This window comes from Condylura cristata, unplaced genomic scaffold, assembly GCF_000260355.1.
Source record: "Condylura cristata isolate star-nosed mole 26May11 unplaced genomic scaffold, ConCri1.0 scaffold00002, whole genome shotgun sequence".
In the NCBI taxonomy this organism is placed as follows: domain Eukaryota; kingdom Metazoa; phylum Chordata; class Mammalia; order Eulipotyphla; family Talpidae; genus Condylura; species Condylura cristata.
The window spans coordinates 33,589,655-33,598,106 of record NW_004567103.1 but is presented as its reverse complement, the minus strand read 5'-3'; the positions used below and the strand labels follow the sequence as shown (position 1 = coordinate 33,598,106).

The window sequence follows — 8,452 nt, the reverse complement described above, 5'->3', positions numbered from 1 at the left end:
CAGGAGAGGTCTGCCACACCATGTGGTCACCTCATGCAGAAGCGGCTTTAGATTCTCAGTGCTGTGCTTTAACCCGCTGCACCACCAGGGAGGGCCACAAAATTTTATTTTTAACATTACTACTACTGTTTAAAATTACTATCAGTAGTTAAATAAATGTGAAGATTTTCATCTTCAAATGTGAGTTCCAAGGTTTTAATTACAGAGGATAAGCTGTGAAATAATGCAAAACACAATGGGATTCCTAACACCAAGCATAAAAAGCACAGTACAGGAATTTTTGGCATTGCTGGAGTTATCCTCATTTCTCATTCCTTCACAAACTTTTACTTGCATGGCTTTATATAAAAATTCCCAAAACTATATTTGCAATTCAAATTTCTATCCTAAACCCCACTTTCCATATACAATCACAAAATTGAACTCATTTCTTCTGGTCCCAAATCCAAACCCACAAACAATAGCTTATTGTCTTTCTGTCTATTTCTGTTTTTAAACAAATGGTAATACCATCCATTAAATTGTTTAAACCCCAAAACTAATGAACCATGTTCACTCCTTTGATATACTCCCAAGTCTTATTAACACTATAATTTTAAACTCAAGTCTTTATAATTTCTCTTTAAGGTTATATCCAAGGCATTCAAATTCATTTCTCATCTAGCTTTCTTCACCTTATCTTCTGAATTACCAGCAAATGATTTTTCTGGTTCATGACACTACTCTGTTTAAAATTCCTGAAAGGTATCTCATTACCTACCAAAGGAAATAGCTAAAACACTTTTCACATGGTAAATATAAGCCTTCATGATCTACCTGCTGCCTCTCATGCCCATTACCCATCAGTATTTTACAGATGTCATCAAGGACAAGCACAGTGTGTTTATATTCTTTTTATTTCATGTGGCTAGAAAGCAGTATGTGCTCTATATATTTTAATGAATAAATACAGAGAATGAATAAATATAAAAGTAATATAATAGCTCACCATTGGCCCAGGTTTTCCTGGCATACCATGTGCACCTCGTTGTCCCTTAAAAAAAAAAAAAAAAGTGAGACTAGGATATAGATTCCATATATTTGTTTATAAGTAAATCATTCACTTTATGAAACTTTTTTTAATTTTTAATTTTATTTTTTTATAAATGTAATAGTTTATTTTTACATCATTTGTACATTTTTTTTCATCTCAATTGTAATCCCCATGGGTTTCCCATCACCGAGTCACCCATGTGCCATCACCTAGTCCTGTGCACTTCCCTCCTCCCCCTCCCCGTTTGATCCCATTATTCCCCACTTCACCCCCACAAAATGTCTCTGGTATATGACTGTTCATTATTCTTATTATTTTCTCGCCTGGTCCATTATACTTTATGAAACTTTTCATGTTAAAAATTGGAAAATAAATATAAGGCTAACTGTAAACAATCTTAACCGAGTTAACAGTTTAAAAAAGTACACACTATACAAAACAGGTAAGGTTATAATAAACACATTGATCTTTATTAGTAATAAGAAAGTCAAGACTAAAAAATGAAATTGATTAAAATTATTCTTTTTACTTTAAGGTGTCACCTTCTGTCATATGAGTGCAACAATAATGGCATTTTGAATAATTAAGTCATACTAATAATTAGATTAACTAGGACAAGGAAAATTATCCTTGTCAAAATAATAAACACAGAGAGAGCACATGCTATGGATAACAGCCAGATCTGCTTTCAGGACTAACATATTCATTTCACAGCCAGGAAGTACACAAGTATTACAAACTAATGATTTACAGTTGAACCCTCTCTACAAATTGTCCTAACCTGAAACAAGTCACTTTTCTCAAGATTATACACTTCCCTGAATCAATACAATGGTACAAAGGACTGACCCCCCCATTTGAGAAAAACATAAAGATCTAGCTCTATAGTTCACTGGAAATTAACTGAGGTCTCTGTTGCAAATCCTAAGATTTTGCCCTCTAAAAAATTCCGATGCTTTTATTCGTTTCTTCACAAATGTAGTTTTTAAGAGCACTCCTTTGTAAATGCCCTCACCTCACACAAATTTTGCTTTGATTCTGTTACCTAAGAAACCTGACTTATGACCCTAATACTGTTTGTTATAGAAGTGTTACAGGAAAGCAAATCCAAAACGGAATTTTTAAGGTGGATTCCTCACTAGCCAGTTTATGATAGATTATGGATCATTTTGGAAAGTGTGGGGATGCAGCAGTAAGTGTCGTCTCTAATAGCAAACTGAGATAGGAAATGCACAAGAGATCAGATATCTAAGATTTAGGAGAAAGAGCAATTGTAAAGTTAATGGAGTGCAGCAGGTCTAGTTGAGTGAATCCAGCAGAGGATGTTGAAAAAATCTAATAGTAATTAACCATCAATTTAAGGCTTCTTGGTGGCATTTCAAAATTTTATCTTCCACAACCAGAAGCAAGAAAAAGCTGAAAACTGGGCCCAGAATATGATTAAGGTTTATGAATTCTTAAGAAAACTGGTAATACTAAAACCAAAAGTCGGTTATGCCATAGTCAGGACTTTTGACCAGAGCCCTGACTTTTGCACCACTGAGAAGTTCTCAGATGGTTATCATCCACAGGCTGTGGGTAGCTCTAAGGAGTGCTAAGAAACCTGGAACTCCTAGCAATAATAGGGATAATAAGACCGCCAAGAATAGGAGACCAAGTGTGTTCTTAACGGGCAAAAGTAAAGTGGTGCAGAGTCAAAACCATAACAAGGGTAGCCTGACCTTTGGAGAACTATAAGAAAATGAATAAACTATGCAACCTGCAGGTTTAAGCATATGGACGGCATCAGGAGTAATAATCAAGCTATACAATTAAAATAAAGTATGGGCAACAGATGCACTCAATGAACTTACTTTTTAGTATTGTAGCAAACATGAAATAAAATTAAAATACCTGAAATAATGCTTGGCATATAAAAAGCACCTATAAATATGACCTATTATAATTTCATTACTTTTCAAAGTTTATGTTTTGCCATGGATAATATTCTCTGCTTCAATAGGTTTTTATAATTTTTTAAAATTTCTGTACTAAAATGAGCAAACAAGTGTTCTACGGTTATGTAAGATTAGTTAAATTGAGCAACCAGGTGAAGAGTATACATGGAAACTCTCTATACTATCTTTACAATTTTTCTGTAAACTTAAATTTATTTAAAATTAATAAATGGGTCAATTAAAATACATAATGAGTTCACTTAAGAGAATTGAAATCCATATACTTACAGGTGCACCCTGTGGCCCAAGTCTCCCTCTCTCTCCTGGCATTCCCCTTGGGCCCTGTAGACAACAACAGAAAAACATTTCCTGAAGCATCTTCTTTGAACTCTAGAATAATCTGAGAAACTACTTAGCCCATCGGAGACTGAATACAATTGGTCACCTAGCAATATTATTTGAAGTGGCAATTCCAGCTATGAAAAACTCTATACCTGTTGAGACTTGTAATGTACAACCTCTTACCTAAATATATTTAATTTAGCCTAATTTCAATAGGCTGAATATACAATAATTCTGATTTGAACACCAAGTGCAGAAAAGGAAAAAAGGGGACCTCCCTGATGGCGCAATGGGTTAGGACACAGCACTGCAAGCTGGCCACAGCAGCCTCAGTGCGAGTTTGATCCCCGAACCCCAAAGGTGACCAACATGGCACAGAAGACCTCTCCTGACCCGCCTGCTGCTCCCCTCGGCAATGTACTTCATCAATCTGCCTGTTCTGCTCCCCACTCTGTCTCTGGTGAATCCTCTCACTACCCCTGCACCTCTGGCTAGTACCCCAGTTCTGTATGTCTAAATAAATAAATAAATCTTAAAAAAAAAAAAGGAAAAAGGCATAAAACAACGAAGAAAAATAATGAAACACAGACTTTTCTACTCAACTAGATGCTTTATCTTGGTGTATTTCACTGGCAGCTGGCAATCAAGGTTATTTTAACAACTAAACATATTCTTTATGTCTTTTCTTATTTAAGCATCCTATTAATATAATATAAAAAAGGGAATAACACAGAATTAAATTGATACTCACCAGAGGGCCCATGGCACCCATTGGACCTGTGGGGCCAGCTTCACCCTAAAGTAAAAATGAAACTGTATTATAGTCTGAGAAAACTGCAAATGACACTCACCTCACTTTCTTCTAGTGTGTCAATTTAAAATCATATTTGCAAACTGAATATCTTATAGGCATAATAACAATGGTGAAACTCAAAATTCTGCTATATTACCTTTTCTCAATGGAAGGTTACAATGGAAAATTAGCTTCTATAGAAATAAGTCTAAAATAAGATTCAGGCGCTATCATAACTAGTCACATTAATTACTGTCAAAATAGAAATTTTATGTCTATTTTAGCTCAGCTACACTGGGAGAAACCCAAGGCCATGGTAGCTATTCTTGGTGGCAGCTCAATAACTGCCATGTATCCTAGTAAGTCCACTGCCATTCATCTATGAAAACATTTATCTATTTAAGCATTCATTTTGTTGTAGCCCTCTTTCTTCCAGAATTACCTAAAGTGGTTCTAAGACACTGATATGCACTCACGATGTAACTGAAATGCAACTGTGAGGTTATATTGAGGTATTTTGTGATTACCTTGGAACCAGTAGCTCCAACTTCACCTTTGGGGCCTTCAAGACCTTTGTTTCCCTGAGAAGAAAAATATAAATGTGAATTTTACTAGTTTATCCTCAGAAGCATGAGAAAAGAACTAAAAATAGCAAACAGATAGTGCCTTGAAAATGGATCTCAAATTTAAAGTTGATATCCAAAACATTTCCAAATTCTCAATCTGTTTACACGTCTATTAAAACAAAATCTAAAGTAGGGGTTTTGCCCTTTCAATAACAGCTTCAATTTACAGTGTTCTCAGAGTTCAAATTTTCATGACTTCATAGAAACTTAATCTGTTATTACAAATAAAAAAAACTTTAAAAGTCATGGTAGCTTTATGTAATTATACAATACAGATTATATTTAGGGGTGATGTTCAAAAAATTAATAATTAGTACAGCAGCAGTAATCTTAATCAGAAACTCAACTACTTAAAACAAAGGCTAGACAGTAAATACTAAATATCAATCACCTTATCTGACAGACATATGACAGGATGATTATGATGGTGACTGACAGATAGATACACAGATGTATAGTTTCTATTTGTGTGCATAACATACAAAGGTCATATATTAATATCTTAAGTTATAAAGAGAGACACATTATATGACTGCAAGTGTTGACTGGGCCCCTCCCATGATCTAATATACCATCTAGTATTATGTCACATTTTCCACTAGTACTAGTTGCCTACTTTCTTAATTGTATCTCTTATTAGCCTCAAACTGAAGGTCATAAACTTTTCTTGTTCACCACTGTATATTCTTTTGCAACATGGCAAAAAAGGCAGATTAAGAATACAAAATATTTTTCTTCTATAAAATCAAATGAAATTCCAACTCAATATATAAAAGCAGCATGATTTTGGTGACAACAAATTAACACTGCAATCAAAGTTAGTAAATGGACCTTTGACAAATGGAATTGTAAAGATACTGAATGTCATTTATCCCCTAGGCCTACTCAGCAAGTCATAGTATCTGAAAGAAGTATAAAGGATTGAACTTGAACTTACTCGGTGACCCTTCAGTCCTGGAAGACCAGGAGCCCCAGGAAATCCTCGAGCCCCCTGTGGGGGAAAAAAGTGATAAGACATTTCACAGTTACTAATAAGAATGTTTAATATAAAAAGATATGTGGTACATACTTTTTCATCTAGGCCAAAGAAGACAAAGAAGCAGTACATTGGTATCTATCAAAAAATGTCTAGGTGAGGTGCCCTCCTTGGTGGTGCAGCAGTTTGGAGAGCTGCACTGCAAAGCTAAGCCAAGCCATGGTGGCACAGTGCTAGTTAGATCCCTGCACCCCAGAGGTGACCCAGATAGCACAGCAGACCTTTCCTGTCTCGCCCCACTGCTCCCCTCAGCAATGTCTGTTTCTGGTGAATCCTCCTACCACCCCTGCACCTCTAGCCTTTACCCTAATTCTGTATGCATAAATGAATAAAATCTTAAAAAAAAAAGTCTAGGTGATCAAAAATTAACAAGCACTGTTAGAAATGGAAATTTGATATAGAGACATAGATTAATAGCAAGTATTGATTTGATAGCATTTTCAAATTTTCAAGTAACGTAATTGTATTAGGTTTAGTAGCCAAAAAAAGAAAACAAGCATGAATCAACATGTTCAGTGTCTGATTAGGTAGGTCAAGACATGAGAAGAAAACCAGGAAGGAAATTAAGGAATACTGTGCTTTCCCTTCTTTATATCAGGCTGTAGCAAAGCAATGTGTTTTACTGTTTTTCAACTTCCAACAGCAGAATATGATTAGAATTAACCATATTAAAAATTTAACAAACTTTTGAAGTAAAACATTTAGGAGGAGCTCTGTGGATTTTGATTTTCTTGAAATCTAAATGAGGAAATGATATACACTACAGAAACACAAGTCAACAAATATAGAAAGAAAGGGCTGGTTTTTGACTCAATAATTTTTGTTAATTATATAATTTTATAACCTTCCATCTAAGTGTATTGGATAAAAAAAGAATAGAAATAATATATATATATATATATATACATATATATATATATATATCTCAAGTCTAAATGGAAACTACTTCGAAATGAGCTTGAAACTTTCTCTTTAAATAGATCAGAATCCTGTGACTTCATTGTTTACATTCCTCTGGTTTTGAAGTTAATGTTAGTCATAATACCACAAGTAAACTGAGTACCTTATCAATTATGTTATCAATTATTATTAATCTACACATCCCTTCACTTAAACTCATGCTGGGTTAGTGGAATTCAATGCATAATCAGTGAATAAAAAAACTGAAGAAATGATTTCACATTTCTCTTAACATGCCACTTGTCCTAAGGAATGTTTTGTGCTAGTACAATCTTACACAGACAGCACAATCCTTCCGCTCTGCATTATCATCAACTTTATTCCTTGCAAGTGAAATAATGAATAAAAAACTCAATAAATGAATTTAATATAAGAAAGCAACAATTTCTTGTGACTACTGGCAGGGGAAATATTTCTGAAGCTTTGTGTGTGTGTGTGGAGGGGACAGTGATTATAATTGTAAGGGCACATCAAACGGAGCTTTGTGAACAAAATTGTTCCAACAATTCTCTTTTTATTTAGCCCTGCTTAGGGATTCTTTCACTTCTAGAACTCCCTTTAAATTTTCCACTTGGAATGCTCCCCTTTCCTGAGACTTTCTCCCTTCCGTCCTCAGCAGGAAATTCAGCACACAATCATTTAAATCTACAGGGGAATTACTGAGCTATGTTATTTCAAATAATCAGCTAACTTTAGAGGGTTTGTGCTGTACGAGGGAATTCTCACATGATTACATTTCTTTAATTTAACACAAAAAATGAACCAGATGTAATAATGCTCAAAAAATGTTCTCATTCTGCTGACCCAAGACTGTCATCACACCCCAATCACACATCTTTGCATTGCTCTTGCAAAGAGCATCTGTGACATGCTGGCAGGCACATTTCCTCCCCATGGAGGACACACACTGGGAGTCTGTGCAAGAATGCAGCATGATGGGAAGTGCAAGCCCAGATTGGTTGATGTGACATCTGTGCTGATGACTAAACCTCATGCCTTTCTTTATCTTTATTGATGAACTTTCCAGGCAAATGGCCGAGGAAAGAAAAGAGGGAACACAAGGAGTTAGGGAACTGGTTTTGCATCTGAAACTAAATAATCCTTAGAGCCCTGTAAATTCCCTCAAAAGATCAGCATTCATGAGTTTAAAAAAAAAAAAACACTAGCATTGAAACTCATCAAATTTTAGAAAGTAATGGAGAGTAACTCAATACTGCTGGATATACTGAATGGAAGAAACATTAGGAAACTATAGGAAATATGGTAAATGAAAGACAAAATCCGTTTATGGGATGCTGGACAAAGAGAAGCTTTAAGCACAGGAATGTTATCAGAGGATTTACACCTACTTATATTCTGTGTTCACATCCTTGGTAAGACCTATCAAAGTAGTGTAAGTGAGAACAGAAAGGTGGGTTCAAAGTGTATTCAAGTGTCCTAGATCCTGAATTCTCATGGATTGTGTTGGCAGGAACCTATTCCTTAGTGAGCCAAGGAGGAGAAAAACAGCTGGGTTAAGAGTACTTACAATGGGTGAATCTAGTCTGGAATTTTAGGACCCAGGTCATCAATCAAGAATTTCAGCCAAAGTTAAGGTTTGGGGAGTAACCAAAGAGGCATCCTATCTAAAACTTCTTGTACTTAGCATATAAAGAAAGTTAATAAAGTTACTATTTTTGACAGGCGTTAATACAAAATAAAATGTTAAAAAGATTTTAAAAGATA

At 35.1% G+C, this 8,452-nt stretch overlaps 1 protein-coding gene across 1 annotated transcript in view; it reads right to left on the bottom strand.

The window, feature by feature from the left end:
• Window positions 1-8,452, bottom strand: part of COL5A2 (collagen, type V, alpha 2) — a 126,200-nt gene that overhangs the window by 39,193 nt on the left and 78,555 nt on the right. The window contains exons 13-17 of the mRNA XM_004674450.2: window positions 5,669-5,722; window positions 4,633-4,686; window positions 4,064-4,108; window positions 3,259-3,312; window positions 989-1,033 (exon numbers count right to left, since the gene is read on the bottom strand). Of these exons, the coding sequence (XP_004674507.1) occupies window positions 989-1,033; window positions 3,259-3,312; window positions 4,064-4,108; window positions 4,633-4,686; window positions 5,669-5,722 (252 nt within the window). The remainder of the gene's footprint in view (window positions 1-988; window positions 1,034-3,258; window positions 3,313-4,063; window positions 4,109-4,632; window positions 4,687-5,668; window positions 5,723-8,452) is intronic.